Source organism: Saccharomyces paradoxus, chromosome II, assembly GCF_002079055.1.
Source record: "Saccharomyces paradoxus chromosome II, complete sequence".
NCBI lineage: Eukaryota > Fungi > Ascomycota > Saccharomycetes > Saccharomycetales > Saccharomycetaceae > Saccharomyces > Saccharomyces paradoxus.
This window is the reverse complement of record NC_047488.1, coordinates 515,875-542,782: the sequence shown is the minus strand read 5'-3', so window position 1 is coordinate 542,782 and position 26,908 is coordinate 515,875. Positions and strand designations below refer to the sequence as shown.

Sequence of the window (26,908 nt, the reverse complement as noted above, 5' to 3'; positions counted from 1 at the left end):
GTTGCAACCACATATTCGGAAAATACTTTGGAATCACTTGCTCCTCTATCGTTATACGTTTCCAGTATCACCGTTTGATAGCGCCGCTTTGTTACCCGAATTATGCTGTGACCCTGAATGAAAAATTTTTTCAGAAGTTCCAGTGCTAAGCGTCAATCAATGAAATACATCATTGCATTTTTAACTTGGATACTGTTAGTGTGACCTTTAAGGACGCCTTTTTCCTCTTATTCACTTCGGTTTGTCTCCTTATTAGCACTAAAGAAGTAGATAAGAAAACACTTTAAAAAATAATGGATAACGAGGTTGAGAAAAATATTGAGATCTGGAAGGTCAAGAAGCTGGTTCAATCTTTAGAAAAGGCCAGAGGTAATGGTACTTCTATGATTTCTTTGGTTATCCCCCCTAAGGGTCAAATTCCACTTTACCAAAAAATGTTGACAGATGAATACGGTACTGCGTCGAATATTAAATCTAGAGTTAATCGTCTTTCAGTTTTATCCGCTATCACTTCCACTCAACAAAAGTTGAAGCTATATAATACCTTGCCTAAGAACGGTTTAGTTTTGTATTGTGGCGACATCATCACCGAAGATGGTAAGGAAAAAAAGGTCACTTTTGACATTGAGCCCTACAAGCCTATCAATACATCCTTATATTTGTGTGATAACAAATTTCATACAGAAGTCCTTTCAGAATTGCTACAAGCTGACGATAAGTTCGGTTTTATAGTCATGGATGGTCAAGGTACTTTGTTCGGTTCCGTTTCTGGTAATACAAGAACAGTTTTACATAAATTTACCGTTGATTTGCCAAAAAAGCATGGTAGAGGTGGTCAATCTGCTCTTCGTTTTGCTCGTTTAAGAGAAGAGAAAAGACATAATTATGTGAGAAAGGTCGCCGAAGTTGCTGTTCAAAATTTCATTACTAATGACAAAGTTAACGTTAAAGGTTTAATTTTAGCTGGTTCGGCTGATTTCAAGACTGATTTGGCCAAATCCGAATTATTCGATCCAAGGCTTGCATGTAAGGTTATTTCCATTGTGGATGTTTCTTATGGTGGTGAAAATGGTTTCAACCAGGCTATCGAGCTTTCTGCCGAAGCGTTGGCCAATGTCAAATATGTCCAAGAAAAGAAATTACTGGAAGCATATTTTGATGAAATTTCTCAGGACACTGGTAAATTTTGTTATGGTATAGATGACACTTTAAAGGCTTTAGACTTAGGTGCAGTTGAAAAACTAATTGTTTTCGAAAATTTGGAAACTATTAGATACACATTTAAAGACGCTGAGGATAATGAGGTTATAAAATTTGCTGAACCAGATGCCAAGGACAAATCCTTTGCTATTGACAAGGCTACCGGCCAAGAAATGGATGTTATCTCCGAGGAACCTTTGATTGAGTGGCTAGCAGCTAACTACAAAAATTTCGGTGCCACTTTGGAATTTATCACAGATAAATCTTCTGAAGGTGCTCAATTTGTCACCGGTTTTGGTGGTATTGGTGCAATGTTGCGTTACAAAGTTAACTTTGAACAATTAGTTGATGAATCCGAGGATGAGTATTATGACGAAGATGAAGGATCTGACTATGATTTCATTTAAATAACATAAAAAGGGGGAGAAAAATCAAATCAAAAAGAATTTAATCACTTAATGCCAGATTTAAATTGAATTCGCTTTTAATTTTTTGTACAATATAATATATACTTGGTAAACCTTTTGCTCTATAATGAGCTAATTCCTTTGTCGAAAGTACATAGTGAGTTTAGAGGACCGTGTATCTTATGTAGAAGTTACAGTGAAAGGAGGCTTTCTCTTCAAAAGCTTCAAGATTAATTATTTTTCTTTTTCTTTTTCTTCAATGTTTCTAAAGCGTCCATCTTTTCATGACCAATGATAGAATTATGACCTCTTTTTTTGACCAGGTTATCAGCCAAGTTCACCAGCCCACCTGTTAAGTATTTTTGTCTTCTATCTTTACGTATAGGCTCTGATAATAATTCGTTCAACTCAGCTCTCATTGCTTTTACTTTGTCCTTATTTATAGTCTTTTGCATTTTCTTATTTTTATTTTTTAGTAGGAAAGTGTCTGAATTACTCTTCGATATATCGTCTTCATCGGAATCGACATCAATGCCTAACTCATCGGCAGCTTTCTTTAACCAGTTGTCATCTTTTCTTAGGGAATTGGAAGCGATTTCGTGATCAGCCAGCTCGCCTGATAATCTACTTCTTTCTCTAAGTTGTGAAAGTATGTCGGTCTCGATTGGTAACAAGGGTACAGTGTTTTGCCACTTAATAGTTTTTCTGTTAATTGGCTTAGACTTTAAATCTGTCGAAACACTATTTTTTGTAGCCAGAGTTTTTCTCAACTTTCTTAATGGACCCATAGATTCTTGAGGTGAACATATCATGGCAGAGACACCTTCAGAACCTGCTCTTGCAGTTCTTCCCGATCTATGAATATAAATGTCAGTAGACCGTGGCAAGTGGTAATGAATAACGTGCTGTACACCCGGAATATCCAAACCTCTAGCAGCAACATCACTTGCAATCAGAACTGTTGAAAGTTGAATAAAATTTGGGTTCGAGTGATTAATTGTTTTTTGTTTGGCGCTTTGTTGCTTGAATCTTTCTAAGCTTTTCAAACGATTCTTTTGTGTCATAGAAGAATGAATTTGGAAGGCTGGGATGCCTAGGTTATTCAAATATACGGTCAGTTTCTTCACAGAGTCAATGGCGTTGCAAAAGATTAAGGTTGTGCCCGGGAACATCGTTAAAAAGTAATAGCAATATAGGTCACGCTCTAATGGAGGACATTCCATTAATGATTCTCTGATTTGAGAGCTTACTTTTGACTCAGGATTTGTATCTATTATAACTGGTTTTGAGTTGAACTGAATTTTATTCATTAAATGGTGTATTACAGCATTTAACTCATCTTCGTTGTTTTTGAACTTTCTATCCTTAACTTGACGGGAGGAAGACAGCTTATCAAATAAGTCAATGGAGAAAGTTGCAGAGAAGATCAAAGTTTGCCAAATTTTGTTAGTACCTTCGGAGTTCTCTTTGTTTTTCCTCCTTTCTACTGATAAATGTTTAATAATTTTTTCGAATTCGTCAAAATGGCCGTCTTGTAATAGTCTATCGGCCTCATCAAGAATTAAAGTATCGACTTTCGAGAATCTTTTGATCAAAGCGTTGTCTTTTTCCAACAATTCCAAAAATCTACCTGGTGTTGCAATGACAATTTGACCACTATTATCGTACTTCAATAGACGTTGTTGTTTTTGGATGGAGAGCCCGCCTGTTAATGATAATATTGAGTACTGGGATTTTGCTAGAACAGGCTCACAAATTTTTCTCAAGTGATCAGTGACTTGGTGCGCCAATTCTCTGGTGGGAGTGAAGATTAACGATATCGGTTTCTTGTTTTTCTGAGAGAAATTACTAATCAGTTTCTCTACAATCGGAATACCATAGGCTAAAGTTTTACCTGAACCTGTAGAGGCTTTTCCCATGACGTCTTTACCTTGCAGAATAACGGGAATAGATTTTTTCTGAATTTCTGTTGGTCTGAGAAAATTTAAATTCTGCAGACTTTGTAAAATAGTCATTGAGAGTGGTGCAAGATTTGTCCATTCAGGTAAATTTACAGGAGAAATGTCATCGATATTAATATCTTTGTTGAAAACATTTTCTTTCAAAACATCTTCATCCACATCCTCGTTGCGGTCTGTTAACTTTGAATTCTCAATATCATTTTGCTCATCTTCATCGGAGGATGAATAAGATGCTGCACTCAGTTCTCCTTCTTTGATATCATCCAAGTTCTTGAATTCAAGAAGTTCGGATTCTGAATTCGATCCGGATTCATTTTCTACAAATTCCTGCTTATCCTCAACTTCTTCCCTATTGTTATCTTTTACCACACCTGAATCATTTTTAGCGACAAAATTTACCTTACCATTTACGACTTTAACATCCACTCCATCAATTTCTTCCAAGCCATAAAATCCACCGAAGTCATCTAAAGTGTCCGGAATGTCTACGGGTTTCCAATTCAGTTTGGATTCATCTACAATTATTTCCTGTGGCTTTGTGACGGATTTTTTTCTTTGAGGAGCCCTTTTCTTACCCATGGCAGAAAACTTGATTATGCAATTATTTGACCAAAGAAGTTTTGGGTGAGGTTATGACAATAATGATAGGCAGGTTTGTGAATACAAATTTTTAAATAGATGTTCTCATAAGCTCATCGCTGGAAAAGTTTTTCAAAGAAAAAGAAAAATTCGGACTGTACTAACCTTGCGGCGGGTTTGTGAGGTGAAAAAATAAGAACAAATTATAGTATCGATGAGCTAAATGTGGCCTCGATGACAATGTTACGTCAGCTTTGTGGTACTAGCAGCAAAGTAGAATGCATTCAAGAAAGGCTAAGAGTATTACGGGCAAGAGGAATCAAGTAGGAAGTAATGTGACGAGAGTGATCAAGCCACAGAAGACAAGAAGGATAATAAGAAGATTCCACCATTTGATCAATAAGCGTGAATCAATATGCCAGTTTTTACGCCTCAATAAAAATTTAGACGAGTCCAACGACGAAAAGAATGATAAAATTATTAGATTAAGTATTAAAGGTGATGCAAGACTGAGCAAGCACTATGAAGACGGTAAATCGCAATCATTCAATGATGCGATGGAATCGCAACTGCTAAGGCTGCATTCATTAATTAAAAATGAGGCCAAGTCAAAGAACGCTTGTGACCTAACTGTGATGTACACATTGCTTGGTTACATAATGAATCAAATTGATAAGTTAGGAGGACTGGAAACCTACCAAATTGCTAGTCAAAATGGACAATTAAAGGAACGGGGAGGAGACACGTCCAAGTTACTCGAGAAATGGATCAGGCCGTCATTTGAAAATCACTCTGGAGCCATGGCACTAGAAATTGGTTCATTAAGCCCTGAAAATCGTATATCACGCTGTGCCCTTTTTCAAGAAGTAGTTCGTATAGATTTAGAGGAGCACGAAGGCGTTATTAAGCAAGATTTTATGGAAAGACCTCTACCAAAAAATGAAAACGACAAATTCGACCTGATATCATGTTCCTTGGTGCTGAATTTTGTCAAAAATCACAGGGACCGTGGTGCAATGTGCCATCGCATGGTCAAATTTCTGAAGCCACAAGGCTATGTCTTTATTGTTCTGCCGCAAGCATGCGTGACGCACTCAAGATACTGCGACAAAACACTGTTACAAAACCTTCTCGGATCTATTGGACTCACAATGCTCCACAGCCATCAAAGTAATAAGTTGTATTATTGCTTGTATCAGTTGCAGACGCTTTTACCACAGCCGAGTAGCTTTTCCAAGAGGATCAAGGTGAACGACGGCCCTGGGCTGAACAATTTTGGCATTACCCTCTAGACAAGCCGACACCGCCTGGAAGTTTTTCATAAAGGGATACAATATAGAAAGATGTGTAAAAACTTAAGTAAAAGATGGGCAAATGAACACTGTTCGAAGGAAGACTACAGAAGTTACTGCTCATACAAAACTGATATACTAAAGGTTTTTTGCTTTGCACTACAATTGAGACGATTAACTGGATTTTCTTCTTCCGCTTATTACACAGTATCGGCATCAGTTTACTTACGCCTTTGATCATTTTATTGGTGTTGGGCTCAAAGTACTTTTCAACGCGAGATTAAGTTATTTAACGAAAGCTTATAGAGCCAGATAATCATCTTTTGCTCTGCAAATAGTACCTCAAAATAAACATTTTCCTATAGCATAATATATTTAGAAGAATAAAGTTCTTCGTAAAATGAATCAAAGCGATCCACAAGATAGAAAAAATCCACCTATGGAATACTCTTTAACCAAACATCTCTTTTTTGATAGGCTTCTACTTATCCTTCCCATAGAATCTAATTTGAAGACGTATGCTGACGTGGAAGCAGATCCAGTTTTCAATTCATGTAGGTCCATCATTTTGAATATAGCCATCACTAAAGACTTGAACCCTATCATTGAAAACACATTAGGTTTAGTTGATTTGATTGTGCAAGATGAAGAGATCACTTCTGATAACATCACCGATGATATCGCCCATTCTATATTGGTTCTTTTGAGATTACTAAGTGATGTTTTTGAGTATTACTGGGACCAAAACAACGACTTCAAGAAAATTAGAAACGATAATTATAAACCGGGGTTTTCAAGTCACAGACCAAACTTCCATACGTCTAGGCCAAAGAACACGAGGATCAATCCAGCTTTAGCCACGGTTTTGCTATGTAGAATTTCTAAGCTGAAGTTCAATACAAGAACTTTAAAGGTTTTACAGAACATGTCTCACCATCTTTCTGGCAGCACCACTATTTCAAAATCTAGTATTTTGCCCGATTCACAGGAGTTTTTGCAAAAGAGGAACTATCCGGCATATACTGACAAAATAGATTTAACAATAGATTATATTCAGAGATTCATATCTGCCTCCAATCATACAGAGTTCACGAAGTGTGTCAAGACAAAAGTTGTTGCGCCTCTATTCATATATCGCACACCTCAACCGAGTTGGGCGTAGTAAACCACCTGGATCTATTTGGTTGCGCATATTTGACCGATAAGAATTTATTAGCATATCTAGATATGTTACAGCACTTGTCAAGTTACATGAAGAGAACTATATTTCATTCACTTTTGTTATATTATGCTTCGAAAGCTTTTTTATTTTGGATAATGGCAAGGCCAAAAGAATACGTCAAAATTTATACCAATCTAATATCATCAGATTATAATAGCCCGTCTTCTTCATCTGATAATGGTGGTTCAAATAATTCTGATAAGAAATCTATATCCCAACTAGTCTCACTCTTATTCGATGACGTCTATTCCACCTTTAATGTATCATCTTTATTAACCAATGTCAACAATGACCATCACTACCATATTCATCATTCTTCTTCGTCATCAAAGACGACCAACACTAACAGTCCAAACTCTGTATCGAAAACATCTATAAAGCAGTCGAGTGTAAATACTTCTGGTAATATTTCTCCGTCCCAGTTTTCTACAGGAAATGACACATCTCCTACTTCCCCTATGGCATCATTGAGTACACCTTTAAATTCAAACATCATAGGGTTTCCGTTATCCCCAATCGCTTCAACATTAGCACAGGCGAATACTTCAACCACAGCTGCAACAACGAAAACAGATACAAGTACGCCCTCTACTACGAATACAAATGTCAATAATAACAGTAATAATAGCACTAATCTTAATAATATTCCACAACACATATTTTCCTTAGATGACATTTCATCGTTTAACTCAAGTAGAAAATCCCTCAATCTGGACGATAGTAACTCCTCATTTCTTTGGGATACTTCTCAGCATTCCAATGCATCGATGGCAAATACGAATATACATCCAGGAGTGAATAATGCTCAGTCTCAAAACGCACATTCCTCTTTAAACTATATGGAAAATATTATGGAGCTATATTCCAACTATACAGGATCAGAACTGTCTTCGCATACAGCCATATTAAGGTTTTTGGTGGTCCTGACCCTATTAGACAGTGAAGTATACGATGAGATGAACTCGAATTCTTATAGAAAAATTTCGGAACCGATAATGAATATTAATTCAAAGGACTCTAATACTTCGAGCTGGGGCTCAGCATCCAAGAATCCAAGTATTAGGCATCTCACCCATGGCTTAAAGAAACTTACTTTGCAACAAGGCAGGAAACGTAATGTTAAATTTTTGACATACTTAATTAAAAATCTTAATGGTGGACAATTCGTTTCGGATGTTTCCTTAATTGATTCTATTAGGTCCATTCTATTCTTAATGGCAATGACGTCTTCTATATCTCAAATTGATTCAAATATTGCCTCAGTCATTTTTACGAAGAGATTCTATAACTTGTTGGGTCAAAATTTAGAGGTCGGTACCAACTGGAATTCTGCCACCGCAAATACCTTTATTTCTCATTGTGTTGAAAGGAATCCCCTCACTCACAGACGCTTGCAATTAGAGTTTTTTGCAAGTGGTTTACAGCTAGATCCTGATTTATTTTTAAGGCATTTACAATTAGAAAAGGAGCTCAACCACATAAACCTTCCCAAAATATCGTTGTACACTGAAGGATTTAGAGTATTTTTTCATCTTGTAAGCACCAAAAAACTTCATGAGGAAATTGCGGAAAAAACGTCCTCTTCGTTAAAAAGATTGTTCTGTATAATTGCTGATATTTTGTTGAAAGCAACCCCTTATTTTGACGATAACGTAACCAAGATTATTGCTTCTATATTGGATGGGCATATTTTAGATCAATTTGATGCTGCCAGGACACTTTCTAATGATGATCATGCCAATTTTGATGCCGCTACTAGCGTATATACTGAGCCAACAGATATTATTCATAATTCTTCGGATGTCTCGTTAGTCTCTTCGCTTTCCCAGTCACCTTTATCAATCAACTCAGGAAGTAACATTGCCAATACACGCACATGGGAGATTCAATCAATTTTACCAACCTTGTCAAACAGGTCCAGTGCTTCTGATTTGAGCTTGTCTAATGTTTTGACTAATCCATTGGAGACGCAACAAAGTAATAGTGGAAACCTGTTAGCCCATAGACTATCCGGGGTTCCTACTACTAAGAGATACGCTTCACCGAACGATTCTGAAAGATCACGACAAAGTCCATATTCTTCTCCCCCGCAATTACAACAAAATGATTTGCCTTCTCCGCTTTCGGTCCTCTCCTCAAGTGCTGGATTTCCCTCTAGCCATTCGATTACAGCAACACCCACCATTTTGAAAAACATCAAATCTCCCAAGCCAAACAAAACAAAGAAAATTGCTGATGATAAACAATTGAAACAGCCTTCTCATTCCAGGGTAGTACTGAGTGACAATGATGAAGCAAGGAAAATCATGATGAATATTTTTAGCATTTTCAAAAGGATGACAAACTGGTTTATACGCCCAGACGCTAATACTGAATTCCCGAAAACTTTTACAGATATTATAAAACCACTTTTTGTCTCTATACTGGATTCTAATCAAAGACTACAAGTGACGGCGCGGGCGTTTATTGAAATTCCATTAAGTTATATAGCTACTTTTGAAGATATTGATAATGATCTTGACCCAAGAGTGCTTAACGACCATTATTTGTTATGTACATATGCCGTGACTTTGTTTGCTTCCTCACTGTTTGATCTGAAGTTAGAAAATGCTAAGAGAGAGATGCTACTAGATATTATTGTTAAGTTTCAACATGTCCGTTCTTATTTGTCAAATTTGGCGGAAAAACACAATTTGGTCCAGGCAGTCATTACGACGGAAAGGTTAACGCTGCCATTATTAGTAGGTGCCATTGGAAGTGGAATTTTCATTTCGTTATATTGCAGTCGTGGAAATACCCCACGCTTATTAAAGATTTCTTGCTGTGAATTTCTACAATCTTTGAGGTTTTACCAAAAATACGTCGGAGCCTTGGATCAATACTCCATTTACAACATAGATTTTATAGATGCTATGGCTCAAGACAATTTTACTGCGTCAGGATCAGTTGCTTTCCAACGTCGTCTCAGAAATAATATTCTAACTTATATCAAAGGATCCGACTCAATACTTTTGGACTCAATGGACGTAATTTACAAGAAATGGTTTTACTTCAGCTGTTCGAAATCAGTGACACAAGAGGAATTAGTAGATTTTAGGAGCCTGGCCGGTATTCTAGCATCGATGTCAGGTATCCTTTCTGATATGCAAGAATTAGAAAAAAGTAAGAACCTTTCGGCTAATGGCGAAGACAGTTCATCTTTTGATTCGCGAAATCCTGCGTATGAAGTTCACAACAGACTCAAATTTGAATTAACGAAAAAAATGAATTACTTTGTTTCAAAACAATGTCAATGGTTGAATAATCCCAATTTATTAACAAGAGAAAATTCGAGAGATATATTAAGCATCGAATTGCATCCGTTATCTTTTAACTTATTGTTTGACAACTTAGGACTAAAAATAGATGAACTGATGTCGATCGATCTTTCAACGCCGCATGAGGATTCATCATTCGTTTTACTGGAGCAGATTATAATCATAATAAGAACTATATTGAGGAGGGATGATGACGAAAAGATAATGTTACTCTTTTTAACAGACTTACTTGATGCGGTTAATAAGTTGACCGAAATAGTGGAAAAAATTTCTGTTAAGTCATCCAAATATTATAAGGGAGTTATTCAAATGTCGAAGATGTTCAGAGCATTTGAACATTCTGAAATGAACCTAGGTATCTCAAACCATTTTCATTTGAAGAATAAATGGTTAAAATTAGTTATTGGCTGGTTCAAACTGTCCATTAATAAAGATTATGATTTTGAAAACCTGTCAAAACCATTAAGGGAGATGGATTTGCAGAAGAGGGACGAAGATTTTTTATATATCGACACTTCTATTGAATCCGCAAAAGCATTGGCTTATCTGACACGCAATGTTCCGCTAGAAATACCGCCTTCGAGCTCAAAAGAAGACTGGAACAGATCGTCGACAGTATCATTTGGTAATCACTTTACTATCTTGTTAAAAGGTCTGGAAAAAAGTGCAGATCTGAATCAGTTTCCAGTTTCATTGAGGCATAAGATTAGTATACTTAATGAGAATGTAATCGTAGCACTAACAAACCTATCCAATGCCAATGTCAGCGTTTCTCTCAAATTCACTTTACCAATGGGTTATTCTACAAACAAGGATATCAGAATCGCCTTTTTAAGAGTTTTCATCGATATCGTGTCCAACTATCCAATTAACCCTGAGAAGCATGAAATGGATAAAACGTTGGCTATAGATGACCTCCTGAAATATCTAATAAAGAACCCAATACTGGCATTTTTCGGGAGTTTGGCGTGTTCGCCTGCTGATGTTGATCTATATGCTGGTGGATTTTTAAATGCTTTTGATACACGAAATGCGTCTCATATCCTTGTTACTGAGCTTCTGAAACAAGAAATTAAACGGGCCGCAAGGTCTGACGATATCCTGAGAAGAAATAGCTGTGCAACGAGGGCTTTGTCGCTTTACACTAGATCTAGAGGTAACAGGTACTTGACGAAAACTTTGAGACCTGTCTTACAAGAGATAGTTGACAATAAGGAGTCTTTTGAAATTGACAAAATGAAACCAGGATCCGAGAACTCTGAGGAGATGCTAGATTTGTTTGAAAAATACATGACAAGACTGATCGATGCAATTACTAATTCTATTAATGATTTTCCAATCGAATTAGTTGATATATGTAAAACAATTTACAACGCTGCGAGTGTCAATTTTCCCGAATACGCATATATCGCGGTGGGTTCATTCGTTTTCTTGAGGTTTATTGGGCCCGCTTTGGTCAGCCCTGATTCGGAAAATATCATTATGGTGACGCACGCTCATGATAGAAAGCCTTTTATTACGTTGGCTAGAGTTATCCAAAGTTTGGCAAATGGCAGGGAGAATATTTTTAAGAGAGATATCTTAGCTTCAAAAGAAGAATTTTTGAAGACCTGCAGTGACAAAATATTCAATTTCTTGTCAGAATTATGCAGGATACCGACTGACAATTTTATTGTCAATGTAAGAGAAGATCCAACGCCAATAAGTTTTGATTATTCATTTTTGCATAAATTCATATATCTTAATGAGTTTAACATACGAAAAGAAATTATCAAAGAATCCAATTTACCAGGGGATTTTAGCTTTTTGAAGAATACGGTTATGTTTAACGACAAAATTCTTGGCATATTAGGACAACCTAGCATGGAAATAAAAAATGAAATTCCCCCCTTCGTAGTCGAGAACCGGGAAAAATATCCTTTACTATATGAGTTCATGAGCCGTTATGCCTTCAAAAAAGTGGATGTAAAAGAAGAAGAAGAGGATAATGCACCGTTTGTACATGAGGCAATGACATTGGACGGTATACAAATCATAGTTGTAACCTTTACCAACTGCAAGTACAATAATTTTGTGATGGATTCGCTGGTCTATAAAGCTCTACAGATATATGCAAGAATGTGGTGCTCTAAACACTACGTGGTTCTTGATTGCACGACGTTTTATGGGGGCAGAGCTAATTTTCAAAAATTAAATACTCTGTTTTTCAGTTTGATGCCGGAGCAAGCTTCAAGAAACTGTATGGGATGTTATTATTTCAACGTCAACAAATCATTTATGGACCAGTGGGCCACATCATACACGGTAGAAAATCCATATTTAGTCTCAGCGATCCCGCATTGTTTCATTAACAGCAACACAGATCAAAGTTTGATTAAGTCCTTAGGGTTGAGTGGTAGGAGTTTAGAAGTTTTGAAAGATGTAAGAGTTACTTTGCATGATATTACCCTTTATGACAAGGAAAAGAAGAAGTTCTGTCCCGTGTCTTTGAAGATAGGAAACAAATACTTCCAAGTCTTACATGAGATTCCGCAGTTGTACAAGGTTGACTTAATAAAAAAGACATTTAGCATCAAATTCAACAATGTCTATAAGATATCAAATTTAATTTCGGTTGATGTCTCTAGCACCACAGGTGTCTCTTCAGAATTTACGTTAAGCCTTGACGATGAAGAAAAGTTGGTCTTCTGCAGCCCCAAGTACCTAGAGATTGTGAAAATGTTTTATTATGCTCAATTAAAGATGGAAGAAGAATTTGGTACGGATTTTTCGAACGATATTTCATTTTCAACATCCTCTTCCGCAGTGAACGCTTCCGATTGTAATGTAAAAGAAGTTGGCGAAATCATATCACATTTGTCGCTGGTGATCCTTGTGGGCTTATTCAACGAGGATGATCTCGTCAAGAACATATCGTATAATCTTCTCGTGGCAACACAAGAGGCATTCAATTTAGATTTTGGAACAAGGCTTCACAAATCCCCAGAAACATATGTACCAGATGATACCACTACGTTTTTGGCCTTAATTTTCAAGGCATTTTCGGAATCTTCAACTGAACTAACTCCGTATATATGGAAGTATATGTTGGATGGCCTTGAGAATGATGTCATTCCTCAAGAACATATTCCTACGGTTGTCTGTTCATTGTCATACTGGGTGCCAAACTTATACGAGCATGTATATTTGGCAAATGACGAAGAGGGGCCGGAGGCGATTTCACGTATAATCTATAGCTTAATCAGGTTGACAGTGAAAGAGCCAAATTTCACGACAGCTTATCTCCAACAAATATGGTTTTTACTGGCATTAGATGGTCGTCTCACGAACATCATAGTTGAAGAAATAGTAAGCCATGCACTGGACAGAGATTCAGAAAACAGGGATTGGATGAAAGCTGTCTCGATATTAACCAGTTTTCCAACAACAGAGATTGCTTGCCAGGTAATAGAGAAGTTAATCAATATGATTAGATCATTCCTACCTTCTCTAGTAGTAGAGGCTTCCGCACACAGTTGGTCTGAGCTTACTATCTTATCAAAAATTAGTGTGTCGATCTTTTTTGAGTCTCCTTTACTTTCCCAGATGTATTTACCTGAAATTCTTTTTGCTGTGTCTCTATTAATTGATGTCGGTCCTTCAGAAATAAGGGTTTCATTGTACGAGTTGTTGATGAATGTTTGTCATTCTTTAACTAACAATGAATCTTTACCTGAAAGGAATAGGAAGAATTTGGATATAGTATGTGCAACTTTTGCACGTCAAAAGTTAAACTTTATTTCCGGTTTTAGCCAAGAAAAAGGTAGAGTTTTACCAAATTTCGCCGCTTCCTCCTTCTCCAGTAAGTTCGGAACATTAGATCTTTTCACCAAGAATATTATGCTATTGATGGAATATGGTTCCGTCTCAGAAGGCGCTCAATGGGAGACGAAATACAAGAAGTATTTGATGGATGCGATTTTTGGTCACCGGTCGTTCTTCTCCGCGAGAGCTATGATGATTTTGGGTATAATGAGTAAGTCGCACACATCCCTTTTCCTCTGTAAAGAACTTTTAGTTGAGACCATGAAGGTCTTCGCAGAGCCGGTTGTGGATGATGAGCAAATGTTCATTATTATAGCTCATGTCTTTACTTATAGCAAGATTGTTGAAGGATTAGATCCCTCTTCAGAATTAATGAAGGAGCTATTTTGGCTTGCTACAATATGTGTTGAATCCCCCCATCCCTTACTCTTTGAGGGAGGTCTACTATTCATGGTAAATTGTCTGAAGCGGCTGTACACAGTCCATTTGCGACTTGGTTTCAATGGCAAATCCTTAGCCAAGAAATTAATGGAATCTAGAAATTTTGCCGCTTCGCTTTTAACAAAGTTAGAGTCATACAATGGATGTATATGGAACGAGGATAACTTCCCGCATATTATTTTGGGATTCATTACAAACGGTTTATCCATCCCTGTCGTTAAAGGAGCCGCATTAGATTGCCTGCAGGCCCTTTTCAAGAACACATATTATGAAAGAAAGTCCAACCCAAAATCCTCAGATTATCTTTGTTATCTTTTCTTATTGCATTTGATTTTAAGTCCTGAACAACTTTCTACCTTATTGCTTGAAGTCGGCTTCGAAGATGAGCTGGTACCTTTAAACAATACGATGAAAGTTCCACTAACTTTGATCACCTGGCTAAGTTCAGACTCAGAGAAGTCTAATATAGTCTTATACCAAGGGGCGCTATTGTTTAGTTGTGTTATGTCGGACGAACCTTGTAAGTTCCGCTTTGCTCTATTAATGAGATATTTGCTTAAAGTCAACCCTATTTGTGTCTTCAGGTTCTATACGTTGACTAGAAAGGAACTCAGGAGGTTATCAACTTTAGAACAATCATCTGAAGCAGTTACTCTCTCCTTTGAATTGATTGGGATGCTTGTTACGCACAGTGAGTTTAATTATCTGGAAGAATTTAATGACGAAATGGTCGAGCTCTTAAAAACGAGAGGCTTATCGGTTGTGAAGCCGTTGGATATCTTTGATCAGGAACATTTGGAGAAGTTAAAAGGAGAGGGTGAACATCAAGTTGCAATTTATGAGAGAAAAAGATTAGCAACAATGATACTAGCAAGAATGTCGTGCTCCTAATTTAAAACTAGAGTAATACGGCGATTATATATGTTCATTTTTTTTTTAATTATATTTTGTTGTATAATTGCTGGATTGAAATTTAAGACTGAGTTAAACTTATGTACGATAAGATATGATGATAGGAAGGTTAAAAACGAGACATACTCAGAGCACTAACTATCAATTCTCAAGGCGAAAAAGACTCGAAAATCCACGGTTACCAGAAATCCAGCTGTTTACCATTTGCAAACTTGCCTCCGGTTGGTCATAGGGCACCATATGACCTGCATCATATATTCTTAGAAAGGTGAAAGGGCCATAGTTCTTGACTTGCCCTAACTCTTCGCCTGTTTCTTTACTGACCCATGGCCTTAACATTCTTCTCTGGTACCTAGGTTTATTAATCCACTCTAACTCGTTGGTCCAAGCATGGTTTCCCAACCAATTGCAAATATAGTCCTTATCACCCGCATAAATTAGTACTGGAATGTTGTGATTTAATAATTCAGCAACGTATTGTTGAAATGGTTTGCTTCCATCACCAGTAAACAAAAATCCAGTGAAAACATCATTGTCACAACCAGAATAATTATGCACGTCGGACCCTAGTGTTTCTTGAACTTCAGGGAAATTCATATACTGATCAACATAACGAAGGCCGGTATAACACATACCATCAGTACTATCATCTTCACAAGGCCCTCTAATATCATAGACATTGAGTCCTGTCTTAGCGTATGGTTCCAAAAGTGCAGAGTCACAGTAAGTAGTGGCAAGTATGCATGGTAAACTTGATTTAGAAGCATAGCATAGCTTGTTCAATCTACGACAACGGCCTGCAGCATTATTCATCTTCTCACATTCTTCTGATGAAAGAACAGGGCGATAACCACCTTTTCCGCATGCCATTGGTTCATAATAGTCTGCTTGAACTAAAGGATCCGTGATGCCATTACCAATCATAATAGAAGTTAAATTAAACGTTCTTTCAGGGTTCTTGACAACAATCTCATGTGCGATCTGTGGAATATAATGACCTGCATAAGATTCGCCTGCGATGTGGAAATCGTTGGAACGCAAATGAGGAAACGCTTCAAAAAAAAGTTCCAAGAAAATGTACGCATCTTTGCCTGCTAACTTTGTAGAGGAGACTTTTTCGTCACCATAGGAAAACCCGACTCCCAGTGGCTGTTCTAGGAAGATCATCGAAGCATTATTATTCCAAGAATAAGGATTGTGGATTGGTTTCATGTCAGAGCCAATTGATGAGGGTCCTAGTTCAAATAGCAGCCCAGTAAACGAGGAGCAACCCGGTCCACCATTCAACCAAAGAATAATTGGATCATTGGCAGGATCATTCCTACTTTCGAAAAACCAGTAAAAAAAATGCTTGGAATCTTTGTAGTCCATGTATCCCGACCATTGTTTGACAGTGTCAATTCCTAGTTTAGATGGGTCTACAGTTCTAAGTCTCAGACTGTAATCAGCATCCATAGGCGAAATAAAGGTTGTAATCAGTGGATCATCAGAATCGAAGCGGTTCACTTTGAGTGTTTGTTGTGTATTCTGTGGGAGCTTTAACTGCTTACCAAAATTGGCAAATGTGATACCATCCTCAAAAAGAGAAAATGCCTCGCAGAGTGAGGCAGACTTGATGCCTATAAGAAGTTGAAGCACGTAGACCAAGTTTAGATACTTCATTGTGTGCCAGTGTCACTTTTTGTATAGCTGTCTTAATTAACAATGCAGGATGATATCCCTCCTCCTTATATAACCTTTTTCCCCTGATAATTTGAGATAACGAAGCGTTATCTCGCCCTTCGCAGAATGCTAGCGCCGCCCCAGCCATTTGTAGGAAATTTCCTAAATCGCTCACATTGTAAACAAGAACATCTTAGAGAACTTCAAGTAATTTTAGAAAAAACGATTGTACTAAACGATTTTAAAACCAATTATCTAGTAATCCACGGATTGGAGATAGCCTTAGGCACCAAACCAACCCATTAAGCAAGAGGTTAAAGTTAAAGGATGGAGAAAGATCAGATGCACCCTAGGGTGCTAGAGTCAATAGACACAAACTCATTATCTTTGCTTTCATCCAATACCAGTTCAAATATGAATAGCAACACCAACAACAAACTCAGCATTATTACTAGTGATATTTCCACAGGGTCAGTACTTTCCAGGCCCGTGACTCCTCCAGTGGTTCAAGATATAGACAATAACTCCATGTTGCAATGGCAATTTGAAAAGAAAGAATTTATCTTCGACAGCAATAGCACTCCCTCTAAGCAAGTAAAATCGTTGCAGAGAACATCCCCATATCAAAGCCATAGTCAAAATCAAAATCAAAACCAGCAGTTGATAAATGTAAGAAAGCGTCGCTCACAATTGATAGGTGCCAAGCCTAAGGTTCCATCCAAATTGTACCAATCCGTTTCCAAATTAGATCTAATTGATGACAAAAATTTCACGTCATTGCCAATTGCGCCACCATGCAATATCGAAACTAATGAAGAAGACAGCGAAAACAACGAATACAATAGCAACAAGAAACGGCCCAGGTTGAATCCTATAAATGAACTGCGAGTACATAGCAACAAACGTAATAGGTATGTGAGTTATGGGCCGAGTTTAGACACAAAAAACTACGAGTTAACAGAAAGTATTTCTCAGGATACACCACCACTCGTCCTGGTTGAAGATTACATACCGTATACCCAAAATAAATTAACAAAAAAAATGGTGTCTATTTCAGATTTGAAATCAAAACTGAATAAAAGAAGAGATAATCATATTCCACTTAGAGTGAAAAATTCCTATTCCGAAATCAACAAGGAAACCAATAGAAATAGTCTTGAACCGAATTCATTAACACTGATACCCCATATATTAAAGAATGCTGAAGAGGACAAGGATGAAAATAATAACCCTTTGGAGTTTATTAAAGAGGAAGCTGAAACAAGTGATATTTCCATACCAAATTCAATTGAAAATATGGTGGTTAACTTGGTTAATATCCCATCTTCAAATAAAAGTTACGATGATCTTTATTTGTCGGAATTAAATGTTCACTCCCAGCTGAGGAAATGTGTCATCTGCGAAAAAGCCCTATATGAAATTAGTTCGAGGCTCTTAAACTCAGGCCACTACAAAGAAATTGTATGTGAGCAATGCACAGTTAGATATGAAGAAGCCGCTAAAATTTTTGAAAACTGCGAGTTTGAATCATCTATGGATGAATCAAATGTAAGCAGCGGTACTTTTAGTGATCTAGAGAACTCAGCAGAATCATTCCATTTATCGACAGATGCTCCAATAAAAATAAGTAAACACAAAGATGATTACAAGATGAACCTCAGAAAGGAAATATCGAGAAAAAAGGATAGTTTCTCTAAAGAACTTATAGAACGATTACAGTTGCAGTTGCTAGAAAATGATAAACCAAGTAACAATAATTATAACAAAGATGCAATGGGTTCGAAATCAATGAATTGGTTTTTGGAAGCACGAAGAAAATTGAAGTGGAAGTGGAGAATAAATGGCTTACTACCGCATTTCTTACGTAGTCAAAACAGTGATCGTTTGAATTTTCAATCCTGAAGGCACCTTCGTGGGAGATCACTGAAAAAAAAAGATTGCACTGGTTCTGTGTATCTTTTGAAGGGCAAAACAATTACTATATATACGAAGAGCTTATGACTAAATAACAGTTATACTAATAACGGGTAAAAAATATTCTACGGTGTTAAAACATAAAAAATCAAGTAACATTTTATAAATCTATTTTTCTTTATCTACATTTCTTAATCCAAATTCAAATCGTCCTCTAGACTTTCATTAGCAAACGCAATTAAAGAAGTAACTGCCATTAAATGATCTTCTTCCTGTTTCAATCCACTTATAGTTAAGCAAGCATAGGGGTAATCACTTTTCTCAGATTGTATTAGGACAGCTCCTCCATGGAAAGCGTATTCTTTTGAGTCCACAAAAAACTTTTCTTCCGGTGTTTTGTCCCCTTTTTTACAACCCATGTAGAAACTTGAATGACCGAATCTAATTGCTGTTTTCTTCTTTCTTTGAATCCAAAAATCATTGTCCAATGCACTTCCGCCGTAGGTTACTGTGCGAAATAAGCAATGCCCATTTGGTAATGAGATATCAATTGCAACTGGTTTTTCTGGAAAATTCTCCTTAACTGCATTTCTTACGTAAGTCCCTAAATCAAAGGCATCTTGATATGTGAAAGTAGACAAAAAGCACCGTTTTTCCATATCTTCGAGCTCTTCTAACGGAACCTCACGAGAAATCAATCTTTCCAATAATTTCTTGTCTAAAATCACCATAATAATTTGCTCCGCAGATTTTCTTTTTTGTTTGGCTCCTATAAATAAGGTTTTGAGTTAGCTTGCTCTCCTTTTGTTATGTGAGATAGTCCTTTGTATTAATATATACATATATATTATGCTAACTTATATGGTGTCAACATCCCTGTTCGAAAGGATAGTGTGCCAAAAAGCGGGGATAAGGATTTCTTAACTCCGCCGGAGAAAATGATCTGCATTGATGGCTAGATCAAGGGAAAGTTGGTTTGTTACCGAAAATGATACGAATTACCTACCAAAATGGAAGCCAACCAATATACATCTTGCTTAAATTTTCTTCTGATGTTGCTTCTTGGATCAATGTTTCTGTTTGGCCAGCAACACTTAAAACCAGGCCATCCTGCGGATCTATACCGCGGATTTTGTTTCTTAAAACTTTTAGTGCTTTTTGTATTGAGTGGTCCATGTTTCTATCGTACATGATTGTTTCTATCACGTTCATTAACGCTACTTCATTTTTTCTCATTAAAGCCAATGTGACTTCGCTAGATTTCTTGAATGTTCCTTCTGTCCCAATTATGCCTAATGCATCTAGTAAATTTGGCGTTAGCCTAAAGGGAACAATTTCTGGAACAGGTAACCTCTTGCCTTTTTCAAATAAACAGTCAAAGTCTACATGAAGAACTTTACCGGTCTGTATATCGAGTAATATATTTTCACAATGCCTATCACCTAGACCTAATATATGTCCAACCATCGCCATGACGGCGTAAGATCTGGCATACGTATTCCTGGCATTGAACCAATTAATTGGGTCAGGAAAATTTTCTAGAAACCATTGATATAGAATTGGAGAAAATTTTTCTACCTGCTCCATATAAAACTCTAGTTTCCCATCTGGCGCGGTGTGCTGCCACCTATCGTGCAGGCTTTTCAGGCTATACTTAATTTTTAGACTTTCATACTTCGTAGAAAGGATAGATCTTAAAGTAACAACATTTGGTACCATTTCTAATATCCCACAGTCTTCTCGAAGGGATAGTACTGAGTAAATATTTATGCCTAGGTTTCTTTTTCTTGAAGCTATGTCTTTACTTAGAAGAAAATCCATTGTTGTTGCGAACTGCATATATTGATTATCTTGTCGGACATCTTCCTTCTTACACATGATTCCATAAATGTTGCCATCTGATCCTATTATATTCAATTGTTTGGGTTTCTTTAGTGAGGAAAAAACCTTGTAAGATGATCCAAATCTAATTATAGTAACAACCGGCCTAAATGGTTGGTAGCCCCTCATTGAGTTAGACTCTAGTGGTGATATGATATCTAAATTTTTTCTTACCGGAACAACCATTGCAGACGGAGCCATATTCATGTCAAATTTGAAGTCTTTTTCTAAAGATTTACCTGATCTATTTGTGACGCTTTTGACATCTTGCAAACAAACGCGAGTTAACGCTTTCGTTAAATCAAAAGCACTAGAAACCAAATCCTGAGGATTTTGTGAATGCTGTCTATACTTTTCTAAAATATGCTTACCACGAAGAACTCTTTTTGAAGAATTAGAATTCACAAGGGCTGAGATATACCATAAAATATGAGATGGGTATTCAACAGCCAAACTCAAAAGTATGTGCATTATTATCTGGGCCGATGATTGATGAGAATGTAGTAACCTAGACAACAACTGAGTCAAAACAAAGTACCAAATGTATGTGGGGCAATGCTGCAACGCTTCCTCAACATGACTACATATATCCTCTGTAGCCTTACTCAACATTTCCTTCCTGTTTCCTGGAGCTTCAGAAATTGATGCGGCAGCAATATCAAGCCAAAATGTGATAACTTTCGGTAAATTTTCTCTTACTTTAGCCGTGTTCTTTTCAAACGCCAATAAAAAGTAAGATATTGCCCTATACTCAAAACGACCATTAGTAATATAACCTTCTGCTTTTTTGCGCTCAAGTAGTCTGCTATAGTATAAGCCAATAGAGTAATAGGGTTTATCCCATTTAGAATCAATCTGAAATATATCCTGATATTGTTTAATAATTTGTTCAGACGCCGAATTGTTCGAAAGGTCTAACCACTCGGTAAACTTCAATAGTACGGCAGCACGATCACGAGCGTGGACTGATGAATTTTCTTGATACTTCTCATGTATTTCTTGTACTATTTTTAATGCTCTATCATTCTCACCTTGCTTCCATAGTATTTCAGCAAATTCCAGTTCTGCCTGAGGCAATCGCCTCTCCAAACAATGCATCAATGATTCGGAAGCTATATCTAACCTAGCGTTGTTTCTCGCTAATTGGGCTAAAGTGAAGAATGTTTTTCCTAAGTCAACGTCTGCCTGGTCATTCAGCTTTAATTGGTCAAATGACTTTCTCATTGACAATATGTAATGATTGGGCACGAAGTCAGCCCCAATACGTTCCATTCGATAATCAAGTATGGTAGTGTTACTTTTGTACTCAAATTTATCTTTGGCGGAAGATAACAAACTGAGGTCGTATAAACTGTGTAATTTCATCAATAAGTTTTGCTTCTTTAACAGAGTCGTCTCTTTAGACGACGTTATGAAGTTTGTTCCGACAAGCCTAAAGGAATTGTGGATGTATTTTTGAGTCCTCAATGGATCACCATTTGAGATAGCAAGCAAGGCTTTAGCAATGTTGTATTGCAAAAGCACTTCTCTATCATCAATGTCTCTCAAGCTCTCTATTTTTTCCACCCAATCCTTTAAAGTTTGAACGTTACCTTCTAGATTTGCAGCTTCTAGGCCTATACTATACCATTCTTTTACCTCCGGAGACAAAGAAATTTTTCCATCTGAAGAATGGAAAGAAGAGCTCGATATTATTTGAGAATAGAGTTGATGGTCATACATAGACTTTAGCATTCTGGTGGTAGTTTTAGGATCATCTGAAAATTTGCCAAGAACATTGAAGCAGTCTTGCGCAAGTTTCCAGTTTTCAGAAAATTGTAATTCTTCAATTTTAGATACTAAGTTTCCCGTAGCAAAGGTTCTTAGTACACCATCGAGTGAGTCAATGTCTCCGATTTCTTCGTAAGTGATCTGTAGATTTTTCAGTAGTTGTCCATTTTGATTTTTATCATGAGGATTCTGTCGGTAGCACTGTTCAAGGTATAGAGCAGATCTTTCAAAAGAATCTGTCTCCAAAGAGCGTTGAGCCAATAAATCCGAAGGAGTTGTTTGCAAAAATTCTTCTATTCTCAAAAGCATGTAAGTCGTTTTTGTATCCTTAATAATGAAAGTGCCATGTAGTTTACTGTAATTTTGTTTAAACTGAGTTGCCCATTTTTTGCAATATTCAAACACTCTGAAAATTGATTCATAGCACATTCTTAACGAATCGACTTGCAAGTTATTCATCCCTTCCAGATTGCACGTAAAAATGCTGTCAAATTCAATGATAATTCCATTTAAAATATCCGCGTATGGAGTTCCCTTCTCTGCTTTGATAATAATATCCAGAGAAATATAAGGTAGCAAAAAATTTGATAGTGAGCCATCGTCCTCTCTAATCAAAGAAGAAAACACATGTAATGGATGGTTTTCAGTTGTACCTGTTTTTAATAAATCTAATGTAAATCTTTTCACCCAGATTTTGTACCCTTCCTTAAAGTTATTAGAGGGATATTTAAGCGGGACATATTCTTTCCAGGATTGCGCAAGGTATAAGGAAGATAAAAGCGGATAGATAGTTGTCTTGGAGACGGAATTAAACTTTTCCCATAGTTTAGCTTCATTTGGATATAATTCCTTCTGATTCATATCCCATGACTCTGAACTTAGACCACAGTATTTTAATGATTCCTGTATGACAAGGGCAACAAATAATTGCTTGCTAGGATTCTCACTTTGCCAAAATGCAGGAACGAGAATATCGTTAATAACCCATATTAAGAACTTGATAGTTTGAATGCTGTCGTTCAGGTCATAAACTTCGTTTTCTGAATATGTAGTTCTTTTAAACTCATGTTTTGTAACGTCTAAGACACCAATCATACTGATGCATTTGGCGCATTTCTCGCATAATTCTTTGTCCAAATTTCTAAACTTGTGAGAAGTGTCTAGTAAAGCGCCTAGAACCAAAGTTATATCAGAAGTTTGTCCAACCTTCTTCGGTGAAAAATCAATCGATCTTTCTGTTTGCTTTCTCCTAAGATAGACCTCTATGTCGTCTAAATTTTGGTTTATGACGTACTTATTACTGCTTTTCAAGTTATTGGCAAATATGGGTATAAGGTCCGTGGTGCTTCTTATTTTATTCACCATTCTTGCGAATTGGCCATCACGAGCTAAAATACCTAATTCAGGCTTTCCCACTAAAGCTAAAGTAGTGTACGGTTTTAACTTCAAAATCAGATCTGACTTCTCTTTGATTAAGGTATCCAGTATACTGTATACTATATTTCGAAGCTTCCCATTGAATTCAGACCATTTTTGAAGTATGAATGCAATTAAGCTATCTATAACGGTAGAGAGCTCTTCATCATTGAGATGGCGAACCAACAAATGCCAACATCTAAAGGCCTCGTATCGGACTTCCTTAAGTCCAAGTCCTGTTTGTAAACAAATACTAATCTGAGCTAATGCGGAAATTATGGATTTTTTTGGTGCATATATAATAAGAAAGGAAATACCGTTGATTACCCTTAACTTTTCGTAGTAAGTGGTGCGACCTTCAACATCGTGTATGTCACTCGAAAAAACTTGGAAAATACCTAAAATATTGTCCTGTAGTTTCTTTTGGAACGCTTTTTCCTGATCGTCTGTCCAGTTGTTCATATTTTTGTACTTTGAACCATGTCTTTTGTCCTTTTCAAAGTTTGTGATTAAAAATCGTAAAGAGCATAAGATCATATTAGCATTTTCGCTGTCACTTGCGTCTTTGGTAGCACTGTTTTTGTAAAGCTTTGTTATTTCAGCTAAAGTTTTATAATCAGGAAGGTATGCAGTAATATATCCCTTGTCAAAAGTTGGGGCTCTGTTCAGAAAAAGAGTTTCCAAGATATCCAAAGAAAAAAGACCATGTTTCACCAACGCTACGGCAAATATCTGCCTACTGTTTTTTTTCAATAAATTAACCTTCACCTGATTAGTTAAACTTGTATCACCATCACACATAATCTTGGCAATTTCACTCAATACATCACTTTTATATTGAATAATTGCATAAGGAATGATGTATCTCTGAAAAATATCAAGAATCGTTTTAGAGGAATAGCCCAATAATTCGATTAGATTTTGAAAGCCAACCTTCCTTTCCACAAGATTTTTCCCCAATTGTCTTAGTAATACAGGTAAAATAGGTGATAATAATTGATATGGTGTTTTCTTCAAGACTTTCGCCATATTTTTAATTTGCAAGGTCATCATTATTCGTAGACTATAATCATCGGAATTGAAGATGTCAATCAGTTTCAAAAGTAGTGTATCAAATACATCATTAGAAGTCGTCAATGTTAATTGCGTCCAAGCAATGACTAAATTTTCTTTCATCACTGGCAATTTTTGAGATTGCAGGAACCTTATTAGCGTCGCAGTATGTTCATCTTCGGAATTATGAGAGTCTGATATGTTGAATAAAGGTATAATCCTAGTACTTAATAGACGTAGGTATCTTTTAGAATTCATAAAACACTTTTGAACCAGTCCAAAAGCATTATTAATTTGGCCGTTTCCATCTGTAAGTTTTGGCGGTTGAAAGTGTGAGAATATTCTATGTAGAGAAAATAAGATGCCGCTTAACAAAGATTCACTAAATTCGTCTATTTTCGGGTGGGATAGAAAGTTTGATTGAAGTATCTTGAAAATTTCTGATTTACTTCCTGCCTCTGGTCTATTTGAATTTATTCGCTCAAACGGGTTGCCAGTTTTCTCAATATCGCATAAATGACAAACGTACCAGTTGTCCATATTCTTTGTAGAGTTTGTTAGACTGGCAGAAAACTTCTCTGATTCTAGACATGCTAAGCGTCCGAGGACTATAGTCCATGATGTTAGCCTTGTTATATTGTTTGTCTTGAAACAAGTTTGAATGGACACAGACGCTTCGTTTAAAATTAACTTGAGGTCGTTGCCGGTTCTTTGGAAGAATCCAGGACTTAGTTGGTTCACACGGTATTTGAGCAAAGTCTCTCTTTGTGTCTTATTAGACTTCTTTAGTATTAATAATCTTAGTTTCTCCAGCTGTTTATATCGATCATCAAAGGGAGAAGTGACATTTTTCAAACTCGAGTCCGGCTCCGATTGGTAAACCCAGATGTTATATTTATTATCATACTTTAAAGCCCCAGCAGGTAGAGATCTTCTTTTCAAATCGAAATATACAATGGATAGGGCTTTATTGGTTAATTGAGTGAACGGAAAAGGTTCAGTTTGTGAAAAATCTGCCCACTGCTCAATGGGGAAGTGGTCTACAAAGCATTTTGAGAAATCGTTAGAAATGCAAAGAGAATATAGCCGAAGAATTCCTTTTGCCATTGTGGGATCATTATCCAAGAGCCCATACTTGTTGTCCAAAAAATGATGCATAGTAGTCAATGCAAATTTTAACTGTTCACAATTAACTAAAGCTGGTGTATCCAGGGCTATGGCAATCGTTCTATTGCAAACATAGTCCACAACCAGAGAAACATATTTGAGTTGGATTTCAGCATATTCTAATGGTGGCAGTTGGCAGGAATCAAATACATAAAGAACGATCCTTACCAGTCGTTGGAAGTTTAAGTCAAATTTTGTGAACCCCAAAGAAGAATCTAAGAACGCTATGGAGTTCCCAAAAGTACTATGCTCAGAAGTGAACCAGTATAATAGAATGTATAGACTTTTCAGTGTTTCATAAAACTTGAGAAGCTCCGTGTCACCCAACAGGACTTCTGTTAAGGCCTGTTCGTAAAGATTCATGATATTCTCAAAATGGGCAGTAAGCTGAAACTTAGTGGGTTCTCCATAAAATTTGACACAAGCTTTGCACCAGCTGCCTAATTTTCTCCTCATAAACCATATTCTATGGTGATTGTCATAGTTCAGAACGGATATACTGAGGAAATCGTCTACCAGCCGTTGTATCTCAAAGTTTCCGTTAGAATCTTTCATAACAAGTAGGAAGGGGTTGTACTCTAACAACAGGGCAAGGGCAGAAACAGTTTTCGAAAAAATAGTATCATTTTTCATAATGTTGTTTCTTCTTTGATCTTTTAGGTTTCTTATAAGGGTGTTCAGAATTTTCAAACTCTTGGCGTACTCCTGGGAAGAAGATGGATCCGTGGGCACTTTTTTGATCTGTACCTTCGAACCCACCCCCGAGTTCAGGTCTTTTATTGCCAATATCAGTTCGTCAAGGTATTTGACGTGTGATTCCATACAGTCTTGCGCACCTTAATATGGTATGTGTCGTTGTTGTTGTCCAGCCTTGCTTTGCCTTCTTTAATCATCTCTCTCTTCAAAATTG

At 36.8% G+C, this 26,908-nt stretch overlaps 9 protein-coding genes across 9 annotated transcripts; 5 read left to right on the top strand and 4 right to left on the bottom strand.

Annotated features, from left to right (window-relative positions):
• Positions 1 to 293: 293 nt before the first annotated feature.
• On the top strand, positions 294 to 1,607 carry SUP45 (translation termination factor eRF1; the record flags this gene model as incomplete). Its single annotated transcript, XM_033908845.1, has 1 exon — positions 294 to 1,607. One exon carries the CDS (start codon positions 294 to 296, stop codon positions 1,605 to 1,607), a length of 1,314 nt encoding a protein of 437 aa, XP_033764736.1.
• A 230-nt stretch (positions 1,608 to 1,837) lies between these two features.
• On the bottom strand, positions 1,838 to 4,147 carry MAK5 (ATP-dependent RNA helicase; the record flags this gene model as incomplete). Its single annotated transcript, XM_033908844.1, has 1 exon — positions 1,838 to 4,147. One exon carries the CDS (start codon positions 4,145 to 4,147, stop codon positions 1,838 to 1,840), a length of 2,310 nt encoding a protein of 769 aa, XP_033764735.1.
• Positions 4,148 to 4,425: 278 nt separating this feature from the next.
• On the top strand, positions 4,426 to 5,439 carry BMT2 (25S rRNA (adenine2142-N1)-methyltransferase; the record flags this gene model as incomplete). The annotated part of the gene is made up of 1 exon (XM_033908843.1): positions 4,426 to 5,439. One exon carries the CDS (start codon positions 4,426 to 4,428, stop codon positions 5,437 to 5,439), a length of 1,014 nt encoding a protein of 337 aa, XP_033764734.1.
• Positions 5,440 to 5,839: 400 nt separating this feature from the next.
• SPAR_B02400 (Ira1) lies at positions 5,840 to 6,601 on the top strand (the record flags this gene model as incomplete). Its single annotated transcript, XM_033908842.1, has 1 exon — positions 5,840 to 6,601. The coding sequence occupies one exon, from the start codon at positions 5,840 to 5,842 to the stop codon at positions 6,599 to 6,601; it is 762 nt and encodes a 253-aa protein (XP_033764733.1).
• A 65-nt stretch (positions 6,602 to 6,666) lies between these two features.
• Positions 6,667 to 15,114, top strand: IRA1 (GTPase-activating protein IRA1; the record flags this gene model as incomplete). Its single annotated transcript, XM_033908841.1, has 1 exon — positions 6,667 to 15,114. One exon carries the CDS (start codon positions 6,667 to 6,669, stop codon positions 15,112 to 15,114), a length of 8,448 nt encoding a protein of 2,815 aa, XP_033764732.1.
• Positions 15,115 to 15,276: 162 nt separating this feature from the next.
• On the bottom strand, positions 15,277 to 16,797 carry ATG42 (carboxypeptidase C; the record flags this gene model as incomplete). Its single annotated transcript, XM_033908840.1, has 1 exon — positions 15,277 to 16,797. One exon carries the CDS (start codon positions 16,795 to 16,797, stop codon positions 15,277 to 15,279), a length of 1,521 nt encoding a protein of 506 aa, XP_033764731.1.
• Positions 16,798 to 17,124: 327 nt separating this feature from the next.
• On the top strand, positions 17,125 to 18,699 carry SPAR_B02370 (uncharacterized protein; the record flags this gene model as incomplete). The annotated part of the gene is made up of 1 exon (XM_033908839.1): positions 17,125 to 18,699. One exon carries the CDS (start codon positions 17,125 to 17,127, stop codon positions 18,697 to 18,699), a length of 1,575 nt encoding a protein of 524 aa, XP_033764730.1.
• Positions 18,700 to 18,902: 203 nt separating this feature from the next.
• Positions 18,903 to 19,442, bottom strand: SPAR_B02360 (uncharacterized protein; the record flags this gene model as incomplete). The annotated part of the gene is made up of 1 exon (XM_033908838.1): positions 18,903 to 19,442. One exon carries the CDS (start codon positions 19,440 to 19,442, stop codon positions 18,903 to 18,905), a length of 540 nt encoding a protein of 179 aa, XP_033764729.1.
• A 271-nt stretch (positions 19,443 to 19,713) lies between these two features.
• MEC1 (protein kinase MEC1) lies at positions 19,714 to 26,820 on the bottom strand (the record flags this gene model as incomplete). The annotated part of the gene is made up of 1 exon (XM_033908837.1): positions 19,714 to 26,820. The coding sequence occupies one exon, from the start codon at positions 26,818 to 26,820 to the stop codon at positions 19,714 to 19,716; it is 7,107 nt and encodes a 2,368-aa protein (XP_033764728.1).
• Positions 26,821 to 26,908: the final 88 nt, after the last annotated feature.